Below are 24,670 nucleotides of genomic sequence, written 5' to 3'. Positions count from 1 at the left end.
TTATGACTCATGAGGTTTTACCTCATATGTAGATGATGCAAGTCCAGATGCGAGCAGGAATGGTGCCGGGAGGCTGTTGTGGCAACTAGCTGTGTTGCTCGAGTTTTGTATTTTATTACCTCTTGTACGTAGCCATGTGGTGTGATGTGTGTATACCCTTGTGAGTAAATGTATACTTGTTGAGAGTTGGTTGTATCTAATTGTTGTAATCATCGTAGAGTGATAAATGATTGTGAAATTGTTCATTATATATGTGGATTGGGTTATTGAAGCCAAGTTTGGATCGAGTAAAGATCAGTGAGGTATGTTCTCATAAATCCCCAATACTCAGCGAAATGTTTATTATGCTAGCTTTGTGCCTGGGTCACCTCTGGCTTGCTATGGGGCGAGCTGAAGAGAGGTGAAGCTCACTCGGGTTTCGGGTCTCGGTCCGCTGAGTTTTTCCTTGTTTGTATTGAGACCGATTCTTGAGTGAAGTGAAGGAAAGGACGAAGCCTAGTTCCCACCTAAGGCGTTTCCTGTTGAAACATAGTCCAACCATTTAGTTGTGATTTGATAGGTGAGTAATCTAGTCGATTATTTATCGGTGGCGCTCGTAAGTGGGAGCGGGTCGTTACAATCACTGACCAGGAGAATGAAGGCAGAGATCAGGGAAGGAAAACCACAACTGGGCTCGAGTCTAAGGGAGTTCAGCAAGCACGGTTTAGCTCGAGAAATCTCGAACTACGCCAACAACAAAGAAGAGCCAAAGAAATGGGTTAGTCAAGTTAAAACTTATTTTTTAGGCTTATTTTGTTATTATAAACAAAAAATATATTATATATTAAAAAAAAAGAAAAAAAGGGGCAGAAAGGGCCCAAAGGGAGGGGAGGTCGGCCATGGCCTACCTCTTGGCTCGTATATATATATATATATAAAGGGCAGAAAGGGCCCAAAATGAGGGGAGGTCGGCCATGGCCGACCTCCTGGCTCATATATATATATATATCATATATCATAAAAAAAAAAAAAGAGCAAAAAGCAAGCAGGAAGTCGAAAGAGGCTCCTAGGGGAGCTCGGCCTGGCCGAGCCAGGGTCGACCTCGGCCATGGCCGAGGAAGCTCGGCCCTGCCAAGATCTGGCGGGGCCAAGCCGAGGTTACCTAGGTCAGGCCGACCTCGGCCAGGCAAAGGCTTGCCTGGCCAAGGAAGAAGATGATTTAAAAAAAAAAAAAATCAAAGGAGAAAAAAGCACAAGCAGCAAAAGTAAAAAAATTAAAGCAAATGAGGGAAGGAAAGGCTAACCTCAAAGGATTGGGAGCTTGTCTTGAAGTGATGAGTGTGGGGTGGGACCTTAGGGTTTATATAGAGGGGCCCAAGACCTCAACCAAACACCCTTTAAAAATTCAAAACAACGAATGTTTCCCTGCAAACAAAAACCCCTTGTAATTTCAAGGTAATAAATGAGGTTGTTAAGCATTAATCTAATGTTTAAAACACCCTTATGCGTCCTAGAGAGAATTTACGATCAAATAACCTTAGAAATTAAGCTACTCCTCAACTCAACAAGATTCTCAGCTCGGCTCAAGGAGTGGGGGGCAAGTGATGTGGCACCACCTAAAATTACCAAAATACCCCTACGCGCCAATAGTCTTACCCGCCACGTGGATTGCTTGAGAGACTGACACGTGGCAAGTCAACAATCTAGAGCGAGGCCCGAGAAATCCGGCCCGAGTCACAAGACCCGTTCCAACTTGACCGAGATCCTCGGGAGTCGTGCCCCCGCTCATCACGGGTTTATCCCGGGTACCCCATAACGGGTCTGCATATAAAGGACAAGAGTCCTCACCAGATAAGCCCAAGTTTCACAGCTTTTACATTTATTACGACTTGCATTTACTCTACTAATTTGAGCATTGGAGTCCACCCCGGGGGACCCTAGCCCCGCCACTCCATTATCTTGCAGGTCCTATCACTGAGGTCCGACATCGCCAAGTCCAAGGTCCGATTCCCGAGATCCATTCGCAAAGGTGGCACGTGGTGGTCGGTCCCAAAAACCATCATCAAGTTTTGTGATAATTATGACTTAAAATTTTTGTTTATCTATAATCGGGTTTCCTAATTTGACTGTAACTATAATTTTAAATTTGACTGTGATTATGATATTATCAAATTCGATTTTTTGTGAGATTTATCTCATTTGGAGGAATATTTTTACACGTCATCTTCTGATTAGGATATGATTTTCTGTATTTATCCATAGATGATTTTAGGTCTATAAATAGGTATTTAGGTCACATGAAATCAGACATAGAGTGTGTGTACTAATAACACTTTTGTATAATCAATATTTGGTTAGTGATATTTTATTTTTTTTGCTTGTGATTTTTTTCAATTTGAATTTTTTACATTAAATTTTGTGTTTGTGTGTGATTGATTGATTTGATTGTGATTTGTATTCGATTTATTTAAGTAACAAATTTACTAAACATATGATCTCAAAAAAAATATATACTGCCTGTCTTTGATCGACTATTTTTTATGATTTTGGCCAATCAAATAGAACTAGAAGATTAATGTTATATTCTTTAAAATTTTAATCAACTAAACTTTCACTGGAGTTGACCAAACCAATTACCTTATTTGAAAGGTGGCTGTCGGACGTTCCTCAATCAACCAAAATAAAGCTTTGATCAAGCTTCGTGAAATTGTTCAAAGATTGCAAGCTATTAGTTTGAAAACTTCACAAGATATTAAGTTAGAAAAACTAAACATATGCATATGTGTATATATTAAGTCAAAAGTCATTCATGGAATCATGCTATAATATATACATGGTGTGTGTGTGTGTGTATATATATGCTTGTTTGGATAGAAGGAAAGTGGAAGGAAAATGAAATTGCTTGAACACTTTCAATTTTGGGTTTTTTTTTTTAAATCTCTATTTTGCCCCTTTCGTTTTCACAGATCAATGATTGTTGGGATGGATCATGGATGATACAGACGACTGGATTGGGTTTGGGTCATTCACAGAACTGGACAGACCAATAACTGCAGTGGAGCCAGGGGCATTGAAAGCCACAAGCCCGCATTATTCTGGTTCTGTCATCTTTGATTGCCATTCATCTAATTTGGGATTTGAAAACGAGTTGATCTCTCTCTTGTTTCAAGCTAATTGTGCTTACTCTGAATTAGCTGTTTTTGTCTTCATCCAGTGAAGGAAACCGAACATCACCATTCAAATTTCTGCAAAGAGAATCGCCAATTTGAGGAGAGGATTATGGCATGATTGGGGAATAACCGAGACCTCGTGAGGGTTATATATATATATATATATATATTATTTCTCAGTCGATCTTTCACATGATTGGATGGTTGAAAATGATTGATTACTAATGATTGGAGATGCTCAGTGCTCTCATTAGCCATCCGTGTGTGCCCTATCACATTATGCAAACGTATATTTGCTTTCTTTCTCTGTCCATTTCGTGATTCCTGTTGTTGCATCAACAAGTTGCCTATGATAATACTCGCATCAAGCAATTTCCTTTTACTGACTGATACTGGAGCCCGAAAACAAGAAGATTTATTAAGTTTTCTGGGGTTTGTCCAGAAACCCAGATTCTAGAGCTTGACTATTAGCTTCTCACAGAGTGAATGATTTGATAATTAGACAAGCATTTGCCTTGCTGTTCTCATTTTTACTGAGATCCGGAGACTAGATGGTGTTCAGTTGATTACTTTTCACAGTAAACGTCTGCTAGTATTTTGTGAGTGATTGCTAGCCTGTTGTCCAAGTCTTGTTCAACATGTCAAGAAATTTACATGAAATTCCCAGTCTTGAACATTCAAATGGATGATATTGATATTTTCTTTTGGTCTTTCTAAGAGGCTTTTGGCAGGCTGGCATCATGATCTATCTTTGTGTGATTTGCAGGCATTGGTCATACGCGTTTCATTCCCCAAAATGATGTTATTTTTTCTCTGAAGCAAATGCATCGTTGTCAGCCTTGCATCTTTACTCCCTCTCCACCTCTCTGAGTGCAACTTCATTTTCCCAGCTTTTATTATGCTTTCTTCTAGGGCCCAAAATCGCATCCTCAAGGCTGAATTTATTCTCTATAGGAGATTTCCTAAGATTTGCTTTGTTTTGTCATATTTTTGTTGAATTGGGTGGGGATGGGGGTGGGGGGGAAGGCCGTGGGCGCTATGTGACCAATTGGTTTCAAGTGGGTGTATCCGAGTTATCACCTATCAAGGCATGATGTGCCCAACTCTTGTTTAGACGCCATTTCTTCATCCCAAAGTATTAGCCTCCATAGGATTAAGTAATAAACTGAAGACCTTCCTATGTAATCTGATGTGGGAATGACTTTGTGACAAATTCTATTGAAACTCCTAACATCCTTGTTAGGTTACATAACCCAGTTCACCATAAATCTGAACCATACTCAGCCTTAGATATTCCATCTTGGCTTGGACCAGCATGGTTGAAAGTCAAAATAGGAAATCTTGATCGTCATAACAGCCAAAAAGGCTAGGTGTGGATGGGCGTCTATATTTTCTATGAGCACAAATGGTGGTGCAGTGCTCAACAGTGTAGGAACGGCAGCAATTAATTAAAAGGTTAGATGCAAGGTACTATTACTTCTTTGCATTGAAAAACTTATTATTAGCATTTAACCTACCCCAAACGAGAAAACAAAGCACTTGTTGCATCCCTTGACAGCTGGGGCTAAATGGCAATGGCGGCTTCTTTCAACTGTTGTGGTGAACTTGTCTTCCTCCACTTTGTTTTCTTTATACATCATGCAGCTCTGTTTCTCACTCAGAACAGAATCTCAATTTAGAAAATTCAGTTTCTTTAATCACCCTTATCATCATCTACACAGTCTTCCCTTTGTCGTCGTTGCCGTCGTCATATTCACACTTTTTTTTCCTTATATCCCTATTCATTTATAGCTTGCTGATGATTTGATTCCTTCCTTTTTTTGGAGAAAGGTAAAGAATATGGGGAGTTGAATTTTCTAACTTAGAATTATTGATGTTCTTATTAAAATTTTTGCTTCCATTCCTCCGTTATCTCATTATCCTTTTTCAGTCTGCCATCTCAATTCCATTGTTTTCTGTTTTCTTCTGCATATAAGATTAGTGTAGGGCCTAAACAAGAGTACCCAATAATTTGCTTCACATGCATTCAATATATAAATCAATCTCTTTCGCTCTCTCTCTCTCTCTCTCTCTCTCTCTATATATATATATATATATATACATACACACACACATATATGTATGTGCTTATTAATAATATTATATGTATGTCGAGAAGGAAAGACTAAGACATATTCTATTAAGGGGCAGTATATATTTTTGCGTGTGTGCACGTGGGAGGGCTCAAACCTGCCCAAGTGCCTGCGGTTGTGAACCCCACAACTCGATGTACTTGAAAAGGCCCTTCAATACATCAAAAACCCTCATAAATTTCTTGTAACATTGGGATTTTTCCCTTGTCAAATGTAAACTTGATATGTCTGCTTGCTATACAAATAAAGAAGGCAAATGAAGTTCCCCGCGGCTCCTCTGAATTCAGGTGGAGTGAGGCTTCCATGATCATGATGAATGAGTAAGGACTGCTTGGCTAAGGTTGTCACTGCCAATGCCATATTGCTAATGTTGGTGTTTTAGATATATTACTAGGTTTTAGGAATTGTAAAATTAACTTAAGTAGTAATTTTAGATAAAGCCCACTCCTTTTTTTTTTTCAATCTTGTGAGTGCTGGTGAGGACAGTATGTTTATAATTTACCATGAGTCAAGATTGTACTTTTAGGTGAAAATGCTGTGATATATGACAAGTAATATTAGAGTCGGCACAGTTTTGCCATCGTCCCACCGTAGGCCAAGGTGATGTATTAATGGCTGGCCGTGTGTTAGAATGTATTCTGTCAGTAATTTTCTGAAAAGGTCTTGGATATACGAGAGCCGACAGTGGGTTTACAAAGTTTATACACCCACATACTTTCCTTTTCCAAAACTCACGAGCCACTCAAATGGAACATAAGACTCTATGAAGATGGTTTAACAATGATTTGAACAGGAAAAGGAGAGGCCGGAAGGGACCAAAGTTCTACAGCTGTTCCATGGGAAGATGCCTTAATGAACTCACCAAATAGTAAGGCTTCCCTTTTCCCCCATTTTCCCATCAGTCACATTCCTTATCTTTTGAGAAAACTTGGCTTTCCTCTCTCCCCTGAGGTATCAGCATCAAGATAGATGGGTCCCTTCCTGGAGGACCCCATTCCACTGTTCCTAACGTAAGGGGCTAAAGCTGAGCGCCATAAGGGGAGACGTATGGCACAGTTTTCACACTAGATAAAAAAGGTTTTCCCCATTTACAAGCAATAGCTGTCTGTCTCAATCCCTTACAACTGAATTGGGATTCTTGCTTGTCAGTTCTTGTTCAAGTCAGGAAAACTACAGGGTAGAATTGAATTTCTTTGCCTTTACCAGATTAGCATACATTTGCTTTCATGTTAATTAGAATGATCTTAATTACCATATTTTGAGACCTTTTAGATCATGTAAAAACATGATCTTCAAAATCGGTGATTTAAAGGTTTAGTCAAAAGGGAAGACTATCTATGCCTGTGAGACAATGATAGACAACTTCTTAAGACAATGAACCCTTGAGTCTTTGCATTTGAGAAAGCAATTCAAGCTCTTCTTGCATCTTAAATTTTCATTTGACTGATGTTGAAAGTACTGAAGTTAAAAAAGTGATGAAATAATTCTGGGAAACCAAATTAGTGGGAATATGCTATGGATGGTCACCATCTCCAAGTATTTTTCAAGTCCAAAAGGGAAGCTAAAAGGTGCCCATAATTGTAAAAGCACAAGGTGTTCAAATTTTACTGATGAAAATACAATCTGTAAACCAAAACAATGAAGCATAAAACATGAAAACACAATGAAACAGAGTCTTTATTCTGTAGTTCTACCACAGTGCATAGTCAAGAGATGGGCATAGGCTTGTTTCTATCACAATAACAGATGGTTTAGAAAGCTGGGAACTTTGTATTGAACCTATTAATTTACAAAGCAAGAAAATCCTATAACACAAACCTGCAACCAGGAGAAGGCTTTTTGTTTCTTCTTTTTTTTCTTTTCTTTTCCACTTTTCAAAGCCTCCTCAAAGAATTTTTTGCAATTCTTCCTTTTCAATTTGGGCTCCAAATGTCAAACACAAGCTAAAATTGGCCGTAATTGGCGGCTAGTCGCTGGAAATGCTTGTTATAAATGTCGGCAGTCTGTGCAGATTGGTGCTGCTGGTTCTGAAGCCAATTGGTAATAGAACCCTCTGTACTGAACTGTGTTCCTGGTTTAGCCTCACTATATATAGCTTGAGCATTTTGGTTTTGGATTGCTGTTCCGAGTAAATAGGAGGCCTGGAGGTACTCGGACCATTTGATGTCTTCTGGGTTGCCTTCTAGTGCTTGAATTTCAGCTTCTTTCTCCGATTTTACAGAGTCTGTGAGTCCCCAAGAAAAGGCGTTTGGCTCAAAGAAGGAATTGTTGCTTTGCAATTCAATACTGTTGCTGCTTCCATTGCTGCTACTGCCATTGTTACTGAAGGTGCCGCCACCATTCCAATTCATATCAAAGGAGCCCATTGAAGGGTTATTGTGGGGGAGGCTAATCGAAGGCTTGACTGGTGGTGTTGTGGAACTGAGAATTGGGCTCGACATGGAAGGGAAAAACTCAGAGATCATCTCAGAAGAGCCTGAGTTTGGGTTGTGGAAGAGACCGGTATTTTGATTCACAGAGAGCCTGATTTCAGGACCACAATTCAGCTGCTGGAAAGAGAAGTAACCTGGGAATTCAGAAGGCTTGCATCTGGTGGTGGAGCTCTCATGGGAAGAAACGAACTTGTCCATGAAGAATTCATGTGTTGAAGGGGTGGCAGTCATGTTGCTGCAGTTGTTTTCAGTAAGGTCCACAGCCACTGCGGGATTTGGCTTTTGCCTGGCAGCCATTCCCTTGTCTGAATTCTCGGCCTCAGCAATGCCAATTTCGCTATTCCTGTTGGTTATGGATATCTTGGTCTTCTCTTCATTCTCAACCTCTGAAAGTGGCTTGTGACTGCTGGGGTCAATGCCTCTCTGCCTCAGCTTCTTCTTAAGGGAAGAATTCCACAGATTCTTTATTTCGTTATCGGTCCGCCCTGGCAATTGAGCTGCAATCTGAGACCACCTGGTGAAGGATACAGAGAAAGCTTCATCAATTCAGCCACTGAAACCAGGCTTCCAGAGCTTAAATCACAGAAGGGAAAGCAAGACAAGGTAAAGCTCTATTACCTGTTGCCTAGAACTGCATGAAGCTCAATTATCAGGTTCTCTTCTTGCTGTGAAAATGTCCCTCTTTTCAAATCAGGCCTCAAGTAGTTTATCCACCTTAGCCTGCAACTCTTGCCACACCTTTGCAACCCTGCAAATTTTTCATACAAACAGATTAATTAAACTCATCAGTACATCTTTGGAAACATACCCTTTTGCTTGCATTCCAAACAGACCAAGAATCAGTGAAGAAAAAGGCTGCACCTGCTAGTTTAGGCACAGAGCTCCAGCAGCCATGGCCATACTTGGTTATATGCTTTATAAGCTTCTCATCTTCCTCAGGAGACCACAGGCCTTTCCTTAGTTTCTGCTTGTAGCAGCAAGAGTGCCTCCCCATGTGCAGTGCAATTATCTGCCCAGCAATGCTGGCAAAAGGAGCACAAAGATGGCAATGTTTGTAAAGAATACTTCCTGATATTGAGAGAAAGAGAGAGAGAGAGAGAGAGAGAGAGAGAGAGAGAAGGGTTGAGAAAATGAAAAGGCAAGACTGGTAGGGAATCAAATTAATAGGGGAAGCTCAAAGAGAGGGGAGGTCATTTTCATGGTGATTGAAGACTCTCTTCCCTTTTTATTTTTTCTTTTTTTTTTTTTCTTTTTGTAAAATATTTAATGGGATTTAGTTGTATATTTTATTTTCAATATATATGAATTGGAAGACTTGTTCCAATTATCTTTCATATGTCTCATCAGAGGTTTGAGAATTAATGAGTTTGACAGCACAGTGGAGCATTTTGACAGATATTTATTTGGTGTCCAAACTTCAGCCAGCGAGAACACTAACTCATCAGCATATACTTTTTGAGAGCCCAGAATCAGTAAAATTTTAGGTACATGACGCAAGTCATGTGTGGACATTTGAGCTTTGTACGGGGCTCTAAGCAAGTACTTATTTGGAACATGTTCACCCCTAGATTCCAATCACAAAATCAGCCACAATCTTTGAGAAAAGGTAAATTCTCTTGCAGATTACACATACCCATGATCGGTTAAGCCTTGCAATGTTGGTAAAAATTGCATTAAACAATGAAAGATCTTATACAAGCAATCTAATATACCTATCCATTCTTTTTCTTTTTTTTTCTTCTGTGGTATATACATATCCATTCTTTCTTTTTTTTTCTGTGATTCTTTTTAACATCTTCCTTAGATTCTTATTTACTGTCAGCCTCAATCTTGAATAAAAAAAGAAAGAGTTACATCAAGTAGTCGACAGTCAACATAAAACTCGTTAAATTAAAATAACACACAGTGAACCAAGAAATTATCTTTTTTTTCTTTTATACATGTTATCTGTTTACCATTATAATAAATTCTCTTAATTGCCTTTTGTCCACTACTGCAAATATGAATGTGCATTGACTGTAGTATTCTATCTCTGGGAAGACTTTTTGTGGGAGATTATGTATCAAATAACATAAGCATTTTCTCTATGTTTAGCACCCTCCGAAGGCTCCCAATGATAACTATATATGATAAGATTTATGATTGAAGTATATAACAAAGATAGAATGAATATTTAACAGTTTAGAGAAATGAGGAGTAGCTTCCATTTTCCCTTAGAAAATTAGGAAAAGAAAAGATCAAATTCCACCAACTCCCCATATTATTGAATCATCCTCCAAGAAAGAATCAAATACAATAAACAAATCAATAAAAGCTTTTGCATTATTCATGAATGATTTCCAATTATTCCTTCCCTCTTATTATATTTCTTTCTGGGTAGCTAAGAAAATTTATATTCTGTCTACATTCAAGTATGTATGTATATACAGAAGGCAACAACAATAATGTAGTTGTCCTCTTGTGAAGTGATCAGAAAGTAGAGCATTGAAGCTTGAGTATGGACAAAATTGGATAAATTATTTGAAGTTACTTGTGAAGGATATTAATTAATTAATTAAGTGCTATATACCCACTAATATTAATTAAATACTAATAATATATATTGCTCAATACATGAGGGATGCATTAATGGTTGCCTTTCTATTCACCAAATTCATATTTTTATTTATGTACATTCACATTTTTTTCGTGTAAGTATCCAAATTTTTTGTTATTTTAATTATATCATTGAAGTCAATTTAATCTCTATACTTTAAGATTTTTTCATGTGTTAAATTAACTCAAAAATAAAGGTTCAAGGGAATAATTGAAATAATAAAAAATTTAAATAATCATAAAAAAAAATACATGAAAGCACGTAAAACATCTTAGAATACATGCATGCATGGTAAATTAATTGTTCAAACAAAATGAACTTTTTTTTTTTGTAAGTAAGAATTTATTGAAAAAATCTCAAAATATCTACAGTTTTAAGTAGGATATATCTCGAGCCTTACAGAGAAAAATTGAATAAAAAGTAAAATATTTGAATCTAAACTACTAATATAAAATGATACATTCCTCGCAACATAATGAATATAAAAATTTGTCGGAGAACATCTTTAAAACAATTGTACTTGCATTTTTAAAATCATGGACCACTTTTTTTTCTCCACTCTCTTAGGATTATTAAGGTTTTGATGAAAATGTCAATATTTTATGATAAGATAGTCAATTACTCTCTTAAAGAATATAAATAAAATTAACTTTAAAATATATATATATATCTTAAATTTCAAATAACAGCAATATCTAAAAGTTTTAGGGTTTTCATGTCATTCATTAAACTTGTTTAAGGATCAACTTGGTCGGTATAAAGTGATAAAGAGAGTTTATGTTTCCCTTTGTCAAACTTTTTATTTTTTCTTGTTTTTAGAATTTTAGGGCCACCAAGTTTGAAAAGATCAGCATGCTGTTGCACATGTATGTCGATTTTGATAATTATTTCTTTCTTTCCTTCACACACACATGTAATAATTTCTTTTCTTTGATTTACAAATATATATATATATATATCATGAACCTTCCACCCAAGAACTTCGTCGACACAAGGTCGTAGTCTAAGTGATGGGTGGTAAGTTTTTAAGGTTGAATTTTCAAATTTTTGGGGTGCCACTTCCACTATTTTTTATGATTTATTAGTGTATCGATTATATATGGTCTACGAGTTCAATAGGGTGGGAACATATAATACTATTAAGAAAATCATAACAAGGAGTTGCATTTTAAGAATAATAAATGATTAGGTGTCTAATCTAAACTTTTACTCGAAACACAAAAACACATTATCGTATTCACAAATAGGTTGTTCATTTCGATCGACCTTAGATCAGATTGAATCGGAATTGGGTTTTGAAAATTTTTGAATTGAAGACAGAACAAATAGGTTTGGTCCTAACCAGTCTTGAATATTTTTTTATTTTAATATAACTTTTTTAAAAATATACATATTTAAATTTGTAAATATGTATATAATATATATTTAAATTTTAAATTTTAATATATTATGTATTATATGTATATTGATAATAAATAATAATATTTTATTAATTATAGCTAATTTTTGATTTTAATTTGGTCTTGGATCAAACTGGATAGAAAATCAATTGAAGCCTATAAGTGGATCGAAGACTTGATTAAGGTCCGACAAATCTGATATTAGATTGATCAATTCGAAGTAAAATATGACCACTCTTATTAATAAAAATATTTCGTGCATGAAGGACAATAAGAATATCAATCATAGAAATATCTATAGATATTTCTTGACGGCTATTAACTTTTGTGCATTTTTGGGAAGTAATTAGGTGAGCACAACTTTTCATAAAATAAAATTTCCATGAATGTCAACAATAATCATACAAAAATATTAATCTATATTACCAAAACTTTCCCAACAATTTTCCAAATTCTTTATTGATAATGGTATTGAGGATCAATCACCACAACTTTGTCTCGATTTAAGCGTAAAAAATAATGGGGTTAGTTTTCTTGATAAAGTCCTTAATACTTAAGTTAAGGATCATGTTATTTGTACATTATTTATGTATATCCTGAGCTACACAAGGCACATAAATGATATAAATATCCCTCGTCTCACTATCTTGATGAAGGCATTTTAGACATTGATACTTATGTACCCAAGGTGTATACAATGATGTACCAATAGTATTTTCTTTAAGTTAATACAATAAATGAGTATCAAATGTATAGGAATGCTAGGAATCTCTAAATTTATTTGTGGAAGTTTCATTCTTTATATACGTGAAGTAAGTCAGGGTATTCAGAGTTATTTTTGAAATTTCCAAACTTGTTTACCTTGAACTGGAGGTAAATCTCTTAAACCAGATAAAGATAGTGTTCGTCTCAAATTTTTGAAAGATGAAGTGAATTGGGATACTCAAAATTATCTTTGATGCTCATGTGCTCAGTTATCTCGAGTTGGAGGAGAATTCATCATATCAAATGGACTTGGAGTTGGTGGAGAAATCATCAAACCAAATAGATTTAACAAACTTGTCGGACTAGATAGAAATAGTTATCTATGAGATTTTTAAACATGGATATTTTGAGTTATGCTGATATAGGAGTTCACTTTTTTACGAATAGGATTTGACAGTTAGATTTTGTAAGTTTATTCTTTACATTTGAGTTGGATGAGAGGACACATGTCATCTAGATGGAAAGACACATCTCATCTTCTCGTAACTTATCAATAATATGTGGCAGGATGAGATCGATTTGTTTTCAAGGCGATAGGTTAGTATTTTCACCCATTCTAAATGTCTCCCAATTCGTGGGCATGAATTTCTTCGCTAAAAATTTGATAAGACACGTGTCATGCCCTAATCAATAAGGCTAGTATGTGCTTTGACTAAAGATAAAACACGTAACGTATCTTGATAGATTCTTTTCGAAAGAAATTTAAAAAGTAAATTTACAAATAAGTATAATATCGAAAATGTCTCTACTTTTTATCACATATATATAGAATATATTAGTCCTTAATGTAATGTGGATTACATCAATAGTTAATATAATGAGAGATATATACAATGAATGTATATAACATATATATTTCTTGCTGTACAAATGAATGAAGTTTGTCCCATTGGGCTGAGGCTGACAAGTTTAATGCAAGCGGCCCCATAAGCAGATTCCTGCGATCTCCCTCTCTCTCTCTCTCTACTCATCTTGCGCTCGTGTTGTTGTATGAGCTGTTCTTTGAAGTCAACTCTCTTTATATACATACATACACACATACACATATATTCATACATACACATATATTCATGAATATAAAGTTTCTTTAAGACGGACTCAGGTGATGATCTACCTCTCGTGATAAATATAAGCTCATGGCTATGGATATGTTTATGCATCTTAAATGATTATTTTGGTAATATTGATAAAGATTTCTCTTGACATTTGCATATATTTTTTTTCTTCATGTAAGGAGAATTGTATATTTTTATTAATTATTTAGATCTTCTAATTTGGTCTTTTATTATGAGGTTCGAAATTGCTCTAACTTAAAGCGATAAGACGTTTTTTTTTGGTTATTTTCAATGAAATTCTTATTTGTAGAAAAAAAATATAAACTCACGGGATCCAAACTTCTCATGCCTTTTAGTGTGAATATTTTCTGTAATGTTTTACATATAAAAAAAAACTAGAGATTTTGGAGTTTTTTAAGAGTGATTTAAGTGATGGTTTACTTCTCATGATAAGTATGAGATTCAGGGTTTGGAGACACAATATGAACAAAGTAAATTAGCACTCGATTTAATTAAATTTATTGGAGTTATATATAAGAAAGTCGAATTAAATAGATTTACTTATGGAGATCTTGTTCATTATATGGATTGTGCAAGATAAGATGCTCTGTGTTAATCTTTGAGATTTTCGAATTTGACAGTTATGGGTTCATGGGTGATTCATGGGGTCAGATTAGGATTAGTAGCAAATCTTCCCAATTTGTTTTGAATCTTTCGAGATTGAAATCTAAGACCTAAATTTATTATGGTATTTAGTTTTTAATGTGCAAATCGTCAATATTTAATATCTCAAATATTAAAAATTGTTACTTAGAATTCTTACTTTAAATGAGAGTAAACAAAATTATTATTTGTGTCATATAAAACATACACGTAAAAAAAAAAAAAAAGTGACATATCATAAAAAAGTCAAGTCACAAGACACATCAGAATAAAATTTACCTTGGTGGGAAAAGGCTAAATTACTTGTAACTTGAAAAAAAACCCCTAAATCCCAAATGTCTAAAACTTTAAATCCATAACTCAAAAAACGTTATATTCTCATATTCTCAATCACAAAATAAAATATTATAATTAATCTCCATCATTTCTCTTTATTAAACTCGGTTTCATCGCTTTTTCACTTTCTTATTTATATCATTTTTTGTGTCTCAAATAAGGACTTAAAGCAATACTTTTTAATAACTGAGATATAAAATTTTGATATCTTACACATTAAGAATTAAACGTTATATTTTTTAATTATTGTGGGAGTACAAAAAATTAGTCAATCTATTCAAATACCCTCAATCAATTATTTACGTGGCATCACTTACAAAAACGAGCATATTTATACATGTATTAACGTTTTGTTCCGATAAATTTTTTTAATAATATCATTTATACACTATACTTTTTAATTATTAAGGAAGGATGTATTGAGTCTTGTATTAATCCAAGGTTTGACTTAGTCATCCAAAGTTGAAAGTTGGGTGGCAGCCTGGCAGGCTCATAGAAAAGGATAGCTGCCGCTGCTTTCAATAGTACCGTTTCATTTTCGCTTTCGCACCGACACCAAGGAAAATTGTTCACCGTACAATTTGCTAGTACGAAGATACCTTTTATTTATTGTATTTTATTTTTAATTATAAAATATTTATATTAATTAACGATAAATATATCATATTTTATCAATTAATAAAAATATTTTATATCTAAAAAAAAAAATAAATACACATTATCTAAAAATAAAGATATATTTACCATATCTTAACCATTTTTTTTTTAAATAATGACTAATGTCATATTTTTAAGATAAATTAGATTATGGTAAAAATACATAGTTTGACTCTTCTACTATCAAGGATCTCACCTTCACAAATGGATGAAAAATGACCTATTTTTTTAAATTATGTTTTGAAAATAAAAATAATAAAAATATTATTTAGATACTTGAATTTAATGTTTGAAGTGATACTTTATATTAAATCTTATATAATTTATTATATGTAGCATTGAATTTGAAAGTCTTATGGGATGATAGTTTGGCTCCCAATGCTCGTGCCCTTGATTACATTAAGGGGGTGTTTGTTAACAAAGATAAGAGGGAGAAAATGTTAGATATGGGAAGTATTCCGGATGTTTGGTATTTCTAACGTGTTTGTTAATCTTATTTGACCATTTTCGAAAAAGACCTTACGTGATCTCTTATCTCCCCCTTTCAAGATAAATTTATCCGACTTTCCCCATCGGATAAATTTATCTTGCTCTTTCAAGATAAGGCTGAATTACTTATTTATCCCTTGTAAGATAATTAATGCCATTTAGTGCATTTTAAAGATTTAAATTTATTAAAAAAATTTATTTATTTAACTCTTATAATTAATATTTTTAAATATATTTTTAAATTAGTATATGTTTTGACAATTTTTAAAATTTAAATGAGATTATTCATTTCATTGATTTTTAAAATTTAAATTTCTCTCTCTCTCTCTCTATATTATTTAACTCTTTTTAAATTTATTTTTGGACATGAATTTGAGAAATAAAATATTATTTTTAATTTTAATCTTAATTTTTTTGACAATTCATATTAATCATAAAATACTATTTTAATAATAAATTTGATAATAAGGATATTTTAGTAAAAAAATCCTTATCTTGTTGCTTATCATATGTATTAACAAATACATGGAAAGAAAAAATACAATTATCAGTGAATTTTAAAAAATTTAACAAACAATTTGATAGAAATATTGGAATGTTTCCGATCTTATCTTGATCATTCCATATATTGATCCGGAAAGCATCCAAATCTTATCTTGATACCACCTTATCTTGCTTATTTTAACAAACGCCCCCTAAGCGAGATAAATTATAAAGAATTCTTCTACAAGGTCAGAGAGACTTACAGAATGTGGGTTAAAAGATTAAAATGCCCTTATCTACATTGCATTAGAAAAAGTGCAATGTAACATGGATGAGGGTATTTTAGTCTTTTTAATCCCTATTTTTGTAAGTCTTGGGTCTTTGATCTTTGCGCAGGGTAAGGATCAAACTCGTAACTCATTAGATTAACATTAACATATTACTCATTTGACTGCTCGATCTATACTTTGGAGATAATTCGAAAATCTTTTGAGTATATTGTTGATGGGTTCGAATATTTGTTCTTGGACCTTATCCTTAAACGACTAATATTTGTGGGTTTTAATGTGATCGCGTGTGTATATGCATTTGCAATGAAGATAGTACGACTTATGGGGGTTGGATGATGAAATATTAATCAAGTTTGGTGGCCCCAAAATTTGTTGTCACCATGGAAAAGAAATTATAAACAAAATGAATAAAATATTCACATAAGGAAAAGGACGTGGGGCTTTGCTAATAATAGAATATGTGACGAACCTTTTTATGTCGGCTTATTATCTATTAGAATTATTATTATTAAAAAAATAAAAATAATACAAAAAAATAAAAAGATATAAATTATTCGTGAAGGGTATGACCCTAATATAAATTGGTATTACACTTTTTTCAATGAAATGTATGTGAGGATATTTTAATCTTTTAATCTCCATTTTATAAGCTTATCTAACCTTGTGGAAGAACTCTTAATCTACTAGCTAATTATATTGAAGCGCCACATGGACCAATGAGAAACCAACATGTGGCAAGGTTCTAATGAGCCAATTTGAACACCACTTGAAGGCGTCTGAACTCACCACTTGAGAAGATATGGTGTCTCGGTCATTAATGAGTATACTCAATTAGTATGACTTGAACTCCTGATTTCACGTCTTGACTATATCCCAATCTAGGGACGGATCCATGCATGATTAGTCCATGATAGCTCATAATTAAAAATAATTTTTTAATATAAAAATAATAAATTTTATTAATAATTTAGTTAAAAAAATTTTAGCCCACCTCAAAATTTGTGATGTGTAATTTTATACCTCAAAAAAAATTTTTTAACCCTTCTATATAGATTTTTGGATTCGCCCCTGCCCCAATCACATACCAAAAAAGGTGTTTAACAAAATTCATATTTGGACTATTCTTGTGCGGGTTATAAAAACCTTTAATTTTAGGGTGGGAATTTTAGGAAAATGTTTCGAATACTTTAAGGAAATTAATGTTTAGTATATTGTCAGGAGTAGCCAAGAGGGAAATTGATAAGACCAAAGTGAGAAGTTGTAGAAAGCTGTACAGATCGCATCGATATATCCATTGGCTTGTAGCTATTAATGTATAAATTTAAGTTTCCAAGAAGGTTCCTTAATATATGTGAGGATTAGATAGGGCTTAATCATATATAGAAATTAAAATTTAACTTATTCAATTTTAATATCTATATTCACCATTTAGCAACACTAAATAATTCTTTAAATCCATATCATTTTATTCGAAAGACTACAAATGTGATATTTTATTCATACTCGAATAGTAGAACCCGACTCTATATTTATTTATAAAGTCACCCCTCAATACCTCTTTAAGAGATTCGAATAATCATATGTCGCGTGTTTCACCAATTATAACGTGTCACGTGTCTTGTTAGGTATAATGTGACAAGTGATCTATATGATTTTTTGCTATTTGAGAAAACGGTCACACTTGAGATATTTTACTCTATAGTTTGAGAATCTTGGGAGATAATCCTATCAAGGATCTCACTCGACAATCTCAAAGGATGTTTATGTCGAAAAATTCTCTCAAACATTGAGAGTTTAACTTATATAAAAAGAAAAATGTCAATAAATAATTCTTTCTTACATTTAGATCCATACAAGCTCTCTAATATTCATCTTAACTTCTCGAGTACTAATTTAATCATTAAAAAATATATTAAGAAACAGTCGCTCTCGAAATGATACGCTTATTATACTTGTTAATCTCCTAAGCATCATTAATAGTCAAATATGGGTTCCAATAGAGAGAGTTTGGTCATATTGGAGGGTGGGAATAAAGGGGATTGAAATGAAATAGATGAAAGATAAAGATGGGATTGGATTAATGTAATTGAATGGTTATTTGAAATCAAGGGAGACATAATCTGTGCCCTTGAATTGAACAACTGCAAGTGGAAGTGCCCTTTTAATTATTGATCATTTCAAAGCCCCCCCGGCCCAATCAACTCTATCCTCTAAGGCCCCCAAAAATAAATTAAAAATAAAAAAGAAAAAGCACCTTCTCTAGCTTGCAATGCAAGGACAACTACTTGACAAGAAACATCAACTCTCTCTCTCTCTCTCACTCTCTCTCTCTGTGTGTATTTTTTTAAATAATTTTTATAAACATTTATGAATTTATATAAATTTTATTTAAATTCATAATAATTGTATTTAAAATTAATAATAATTTATAATAAAATAATAATAATTCATAATTTTGAGTAGATTTATTATTAATTTTGGATAATACCATTATAAATTTACAAAGAATTGTTATAAATTTGTGTGTGTCACGTTAATTTATGAGGATTATTTCATGAAAAATACTATTTGAATATTTACAATATTAATGTAAAACACATCAATATACGAGTGTTATAGAAGTATCGTAAATGAGTGTCTAAATAGTATTTTTAATATATATATATATATTTATATATTATTCTTCCTAGCTCGAAAAGATAACAATGGGTTTAATTTATATGCACTTTTTTTTATATATGAGAACTTTAATACGAAGAAAATACACTCTCATTTTCTTTCTGTATCTTTCTTTTTTTCTCAAGTGGTAAAGTAGCTAAAGTCTGATTCTTTGATAGTCATTTTTTGTACGTCCATTCAGCCATTACTAAATAGAGAGGGAGAAAAAGAAATCAATAAACTGTTAGATTTTAATCAATTTGTCAAACAAATGAAGAGAATAAAGAGAAGACAAAAAAAAAAAAAGCAATGGTATTTTAATCATACTAACACTCTTAACAATGGTAAAGAAAAAAAATGTAATTCGACTTATAAAGTCACGAAAATTCATTATCATTTTTCAAATATAAAAATATTTTTATCTTTTTGCCGAACTTTATAGGCCTTAAAGGTAATTTACCCCTTAGACACATACATATGTATACATATATATATTGTTAATTAATTTGCCCTTCTTAATTAGAAACCTTGATGTATCTGATCATGAAAGAACATTTACAATAATATATGTATATATATATACAATTAAAAAGAGATTAGCATAAAGCAAAGCAGCATAAACAAATAGTTGTGCCCATTAACCACATCTAATCAAACAGTTGTTTTTCTCTCTTCTTTTGTTTCTTCCATTATGGATGAATCCATCTCTCTCTCAATTCATCCCTTCCCTCTGAAACTTGCTCTTTTTGTTTTCCCCAAAAGTGATTAATTTTAAGGTCGGATTGAACTTCACATGTTGTGCAAAAGTGAAGGGAACATATAGAAGATGGGATAAGGACCACCCTACAGTCATTTAAAGCTAGCTTTTTAAAGAGAATAATTTTATTTCTTTTTCCTTGGAGGACAAAAAGGGTGTCGAGATGGTCAAATTACGATCTCATTCCTGTTTGTTTTTATTTACTAACCTGTAAAATTATTAGGGTCTTTTGTTCTTTGACTGTCAATAAAAATAAATGCAGATGTAATACATATTTTGTGGAAAGGTAATCAAAGATCTTGATATGCGTCCCTTCAATGCTCTTTGAAGTTGCTTTGAGTATTCTCCTACTTGATTCAAAAATCTCGTGTTGGTCACGCTAGTTAGGGATCTCCCTCGACAATTAAGGGTGATAATCTCCTTGAAGATGTTACTTGTCCGTTGGGGGTCGAACTATATAAATAGTATAATTTTTAAAAAGTAGACATGAACACACTTTTTAACTTAGATATTATATTTTGTCGAATACTAACTTAATTATCAAAGTACAATTTGGGGGGAGATGAAAACTTTGCTCTTACAAAAATCTAACGCTTGATATGCTGGGCACCTGTTACTAATAACATGGGAAAAAAAGTTCAAAAAGAAAAGAAAAAGAAAAGAAAGAAGAACTGGGGAGCATAAGAATTTATTTAAATCATTATTTGAAACTTTTTGGGGGAAACATGCCACATTGTTAGTGGGAACATTGATGTTGATGGAGTTTAATTAGGGGGTCCATTTGAGAAGACCCTAAAATACATCTAATCTATTATAATAACAATAATAATAATTTATCATATGGTTGGACCATTAACAACAGTGAGCAGGAAACATAATCACATGGATATCTCATGAGAATTAGTTAAATCACCAACTAAAACCCATTCATACATCCTTCTATCTTTTTGTCTTGTCAACTGATGAATGATGATCACACAGCATGTCCCCCCAGCAAAACCACTGTTGATGGAAACTTAAGATCTCAAAACAATCATTAGTAGTTAAACCATCATCAGCCAGCCTTGTATCAGGAGAGGGTTAATTAAATAACTAAATTCTAATTTAGGGTTTGAGAAGAAAGCAAGGGACCTTAGGGCTTAGTGGGGATTGACTTTAAGAACAAGGCAGGATTACAGTGAGGGAATTTTAGGGCTCTTTAATCATATCCCTTATCTAAAGCTACAATTTCTCTAAAAGCAGCTTTGTCTGGTTGAAATCTTCCCCTTTGTCCCCCTGCCCTGAATCATTACTTATGCTTTAATGGAGGGCTTTTAAACTGTTAATTAATTTAACATCATGGTAACCCTCCATTTTTAGGACAGCTTTTGTGCCCTAAAATGCAGTAACTCATTGTTACTTAGGGGAAGTCGTTGGTTGAGTCTTGTCAGTTGATCCATCCATGGATGCTACCTAATTAATTAAAGTGCCCTTGTTCTTCAAAGGGACATTATAATTTTTTTGGGGGGGTTTTGGCCCAATGCTGCTTCATCAAGATCAGATCCATCTCTACATGAGATCAACTCATCCCCCACATCTAATTAAGAAAATTTGGTCCACAAACTGGGAAAAGATCAAGCACAGTAGTGGTTTATAAGGGGATTAATGTTGACAAAAGGTTGATCAATTCTAATTGCTTCTTCATCCCATTCCTAGGTCTATGAATGATCATTAGTTTTCATAAAAAAAAAAAAAACAAAAAAAAAACCGTTTAGATCGTATTTTTGTTGGATATAATTTGTTATTTAATGTTGAAAACAAATTAAAAGAGGGTTATTGAAATACTGGATAGGCGAATTGCTAGTAGACGTTGCTGAGATTGAATCAATGTGAAAAAATTCACGGCGTTCAGACTAAATACTCTCACTTTTCATTGATTGTATTAAAGTTATTAATCAGGTAAACAACTACAGTTTTCTATTTAAATAGAAAACTATTACGTCCTAGATAGACATGTGACTTAATATAAAAGCTTTTTTAAATATGCCTCTCATTAAGTGCCCTAATAGCTTGCAGGCTATCTACACTTTCTTGTATCGCATATAATTAAATCTTGAGATGGACCTAAACTTGGAAACTTGATTGGATTATTTTAGTAGACTTTGACTGATTTTATTAATTTATTTTTTCACAATTCAAAATTTTAATTAATAATAACCCATTTACATAAAAATACAAAGAATTCTAACATAGAGTAATTAACCTTCATCACCATTTTCTTTTCTTATATCATCAATCAAGCCGTTTGACTTTGTTTTTACTGAGAGAGCAAACTAAGCCAACAATAATAATCATTTACAAGATATAATACCAATCTTATGATGTAAAATCAAATGTTGAAATAATTGATAATCTGGGGACCATTATTAGGTCGAGTACTTGTAAAAGAAGGCGAGGTTAGATCTTTTGGTTTAGCGTTTAATGTTTTAGTCAATCAATTAGGAAGAACGAGTGTGAAGAATGTTTAGATGAGCTAAATATCTCTTTCTCATCTCTTTCTTTACTTGTAAGAGACTAAAGTCATCATATAGGCTAAGTTGAAATTAATAAGATATGTTACGACAAACTAAGGAGACCAACTTGACTTTAAAAGAATATAAAAGAGAATATCGTGGGAAATAGGGTCACCAAAAATTTACCCATTTGACGGAAATATTTCTCCCTTTTTCTCTATTTTGTTGAAGAGAGTGGAATGATTTTTGGGTTTTTAAATAAAATAAGAATATAAATTTATGATTTTTAGTTAGTGGGTTACAACCATTGCATATAAAATAAATGGGCCAGGCCGGGCCCAACTCATTCACGAAAAATGAATAAGCCCTTAAAGAAAAGCAGAGCAGAGCCCATATAAATAATCATAGCATAAATTGAAAAATGAAGGAAACAAATTTGGAATATTTACCACTAACAAGTGATATTTTCCTTTTTTTATTATACTTATTTAATCTCACTTTATTTTGTAGTCTCTATTTTTGGGTAAATTACAGTTAACAAATTTAGAATTTTATTAAATTACTACATATGCTTCTCATATTTTAAGAATTATACTAACGTCCCTTAAGTCAAAAACATTATACTAACTATTGGACTTTTTATACTTGGAGGTGTCACAATGCATAGTCAAAATCAAGTTTATTTTCAAGATTATGAGTTAATTGTTCCAGATGATCACCTTTATTGGTTGAATTAGTCATATTGGTCCATATAGTTGAAATGATTTTGTATAAAAAAATGTAAATTTAGGGGTGTAATTAAAATAAAAAAAAAATTAAGTTGCCACAAAAAAATGGTTCAAAATATAGGAGTCAAAAAATATAGGCCTTCGTTAGCAAAACTCAAATTTTTAATTAAAAAATAATATTTTTGTAATGAACTCCCATAGGCTGGGGGAACTGCATTGTGGGCCTGAGTGGCCATTGAGCTATGCTTAGCCCGGCCCAATACTGTTCATTTGGAGCTATATTATGGCATGATCCAATCTTGTAGCGGCCCAATCCTTTCCACATGCCTATTTAAAATAATGAAATTATTATTATTTTCTTTTTCTTTAAAAATGCAAATTCAGAACAAAAATATGGTCTGAATATCTTCTATAACCAGTTATCGTGCTCATGATAAATGCTGAATAATTAACTGTAGAGTAGATACCAACTCAAAACATTTAAGTAGTAAATGAGTCCCAAGATTATAAGTGCACGTGTGGAGGGGGGTGTTTGAGTTTCATTTGGTTTATAATATTTCAATAATATAACACTTGTATTTAGTTGTTGGCATGTTAGCTAATCACCCAATTGTTTATTAATCATCATTGGGAGGCGGTTATTAGTGGTATGCACGATGCGGTTTGACCGGTCTGAACCATTTTCAGTAAGTCAAATTATTAGTACGATTTTCTGATCAAACCAAACCGCGATCTGGTTTGGGTGCGGCCAAACCGCACCAAACTGTACTGCATTTGCGATCTGATTTGGTGCGATTTATCGCGGTTTGAAAATAACTATTGATAATATATAATATATTATAAAAATATTAGAAAGAATAATTATATATTATTATAAACTATTATAATTCGTTGACAATTATAATAGTTATATATTATTATAAACTTGTTATATATTATTATAAAAATATAAGGTGATTTTTATAATAATAAGGGTTGTAGGGACTGTTAGAGTGATTTTTATAATAATATATTTTTTATATTTTCTTAGGCAGTTTGGTTTAAAACAAACCGCCAACTATACAAACTGCAAACCGTGCAGTTTGTACAACCACCAAACCGTTTTGGACTGCAAAATAAAAAAATAAAAAAAATCGACCTGTTCAATTTGGTTTGGTCAGTTTTCGCGGTGCATCGATTTTTTTGAACACCCCTGACGGTGATATATAATGATTATCACCACCATCTTATGCAAATTCCGAACTTAATTAATATGTAAAAAATGGTATAATATTTAAGAATACTATCATCTTATGCTGATCCTCTTTTGCTTTTATGCTAATCCCGTTTCATTCTTAAATAACAATTGGCATACGTTAAGACAATCATTTAAGTCCTGCACATGACATAATACTTAAACTTGAAATTTTTAATTTTCGATCATTTCACTATTTTTTTAGAAATCGAAAACAATACTCATATATATATATATATCATTATCATAATTTGACAACCTAAAATTCACCAAAATGAGAAACAATTGTAGGAATCAAGGAAATGATCAACACACACATTTTTCACGTAAATAACCCAAAAACAATAACAATAA

The 24,670-nt window shown here is 33.0% G+C and overlaps 1 protein-coding gene and 1 long non-coding RNA gene across 2 annotated transcripts; one reads left to right on the top strand and one right to left on the bottom strand.

Annotated features, from left to right (window-relative positions):
* Nucleotides 1-2,687: 2,687 nt before the first annotated feature.
* LOC127810636 (uncharacterized) lies at nucleotides 2,688-7,639 on the top strand. Its single transcript, XR_008025508.1, has 3 exons — nucleotides 2,688-3,077; nucleotides 3,194-3,288; nucleotides 7,503-7,639. It is a non-coding gene; the product is annotated as an uncharacterized LOC127810636 (long non-coding RNA).
* On the bottom strand, nucleotides 6,860-8,717 carry LOC127810635 (transcription factor MYB61-like). The gene is made up of 3 exons (XM_052350206.1): nucleotides 8,575-8,717; nucleotides 8,332-8,461; nucleotides 6,860-8,227 (listed from the first exon to the last, which is right to left on the bottom strand). The coding sequence occupies exons 1-3, from the start codon at nucleotides 8,705-8,707 to the stop codon at nucleotides 7,225-7,227; spliced, it is 1,266 nt and encodes a 421-aa protein (XP_052206166.1). The 5' UTR covers nucleotides 8,708-8,717; the 3' UTR covers nucleotides 6,860-7,224.
* Between the last annotated feature and the right edge of the window lie 15,953 nt (nucleotides 8,718-24,670).

The sequence above is a fragment of the Diospyros lotus genome, chromosome 9 (genome assembly GCF_014633365.1).
Source record: "Diospyros lotus cultivar Yz01 chromosome 9, ASM1463336v1, whole genome shotgun sequence".
Classification (NCBI taxonomy): Eukaryota; Viridiplantae; Streptophyta; class Magnoliopsida; order Ericales; family Ebenaceae; genus Diospyros; species Diospyros lotus.
Note: the sequence above shows the minus strand (reverse complement) of the source record. Positions and strands in the feature narration are given on the sequence as shown.